This window comes from Seriola aureovittata, chromosome 3 (genome assembly GCF_021018895.1).
Source record: "Seriola aureovittata isolate HTS-2021-v1 ecotype China chromosome 3, ASM2101889v1, whole genome shotgun sequence".
Lineage (NCBI taxonomy): Eukaryota > Metazoa > Chordata > Actinopteri > Carangiformes > Carangidae > Seriola > Seriola aureovittata.
Window position 1 is genome coordinate 31380771 of NC_079366.1, and position 2044 is coordinate 31382814.

General features: G+C 41.9%; 1 protein-coding gene across 2 annotated transcripts in view; it reads right to left on the bottom strand.

The window, feature by feature from the left end:
* The window catches only part of meis1a (Meis homeobox 1 a), a 31784-nt gene extending 29955 nt beyond the window's left edge, over positions 1-1829 (bottom strand). For both annotated transcript variants that reach the window (XM_056372731.1, XM_056372730.1), the window contains exon 1: positions 1385-1829. In XM_056372731.1, the coding sequence (XP_056228706.1) occupies positions 1385-1396 (12 nt within the window). In that variant the 5' untranslated portion in view covers positions 1397-1829. The remainder of the gene's footprint in view (positions 1-1384) is intronic.
* Positions 1830-2044: the final 215 nt, after the last annotated feature.

The following is a 2044-nucleotide window of genomic DNA, read 5'->3' on the forward strand; positions in this document are numbered from 1 at the left end:
CACACTGACACACACACACACACACTGACACACACACACACACAGTGTGAAGAACTGATGTAAATGATCAATAAACAGCTGACCAGACAGAAAAGAATTATTAATAATAAATCTATAAAATCTTTAACATGAAAAACTGTGAAAATTAAAAACAACTTTAAAGTTTCAGGTAAAAACTAAATGAATAAAGAAACAAATGAATTTGTTTTTCAGGTCACTTTTTGTTTTAATGTGAACATGTAAAAAACAGAAACGTTTAATTTAATAATTATAATATAATAATAAAAATAATAATGAAGTCAAAGAAAATCAGTTCTAATTTCAAAATCAATTTCATGAATTTATTTATAGATTTATTTATAGAATCTGTGTAAAATGATCAATTAGGAAAAAAGTTTCAAATTGTTTGTACATTAATTTATATAAAAATATGTATATGAATTATGAGCAAAACTCTATTTTAATTTTATACAAATAATGTATTATATTATTATTATTATTATTTCCACTGTGGTTAATTAGACGAGTTAAAACTTTGACTAAAATTCTGTTTGAAAATAAAACTTTGTAAAGTCTGAAGCTTCTGTTGGTTTGTAATAATAATGATAATAATTATTATCATTATTATAATGATAATAATAAAGAAGAGTTTCTACGGAAACATTAGAAATGATTTTATTCATACCAACAGGTTTTATTGACGGACACACACCGACTCACAGCCGCGAGCGACGCGAGTCAGGAACCGACCAACTGATTTTATTTTGAAGGTAAAAAGTGAATCAGAGTTTTAGAGACAGTGGCTGAAATCAGCTGATGGAATAAAATAAAAAATGTTTTTGTTTATTTGACATTTGTGTCATAAACGAGCTGAGAGTGAACCGCGGAGGCCTGAAGGTCAAACACACAACAACCCTGAAACTCATGATCCGCACATTCTTTACACACTTTATTTATTTCCTTCTGCTCAGTGATTTTATTAAAGTGACTGACTGTGTTTCTGCTGCAGTTCAATCACATCCAACTTCTTTTAATTAAATGTTTCGTTTTTATAGTTTTCATCCTTTAATAAGAAATTTAATTTAAAAGAAAAGAAAACTGTTGAACAAAGTTTTGTTTTTTTTTAACTTTCAGGTGAAAAGTTTGATGATTATTGTGACGCGCGGGACAAAGTTCAGATCTGTGAAATTAAAAAGTTAAAAAACTAAATATTAATTACCTCTAAAAAAAATAACTACGTGATCTTGAATTAAAACAATTATTTTCAGAATAAAGGTTCCCGTGTTCAGTAGTTAGAAAGTTTCTGTGGGTTCGGATGAATGAAGCTTCAGTTCTGATCCACTGTCTCACTTTACTCTCTCTGGTTAAACTGGACTTTACGCACCCGTTGCGCCATCGGCCCCGACTCTCCGCCCGGACTCCAGGTGACTCCTGCGGGGCAACACACACATCCAAGTCCCGGTACCGGAGCGCTGATCAGTCAGTGTCAGTCCGGCACGCGGAGAACAACGCACGGACACTGGGAGCGGCAGCAGCCGGTCCCTGCGGGCTCCGCTCCGACCCACGGCAACAGTCCGTCCACAGCAGCACCAGCCCGGGCAGACGCTGTCCTGCTCCCGGCCTCCCGCTCCAGGCAACCGCCAAACAACCGACCGACAGACCGCTCAGTCCGCAGGCTCGAGACCGATCAGGTTACATCCAAACCGGGGGGGATCAACGACGCGGACCCGCCCGCTGCGCTCTGAGCCCGGGCCGTCTTCTGCGCGGAGCTGCGTTCAAATCCCCATCACAGCTCCAGCGGAGCGGCTTCCTCCTCCCTGCGTGCAGGCCGTCGGGTGTGAGGGGAAGGGGAGGGGGGGGGGGGAGGGGGGGGGGGGGGGGGGGGGGGGGGGGAGGGAGGAGGGAGGGAGGAGGGAGGGAGGAGGGAAGGGGGGGAGGGAGGGGGAGGAGAGGGGGGGAGGGATAGTTTCTTTTCTCGCTTAAAGGAGCAGAGGCTCGCTGCGCGTCCCTGCAGCTTCCACAAGATGTGCGCGCGAGGGCGCGC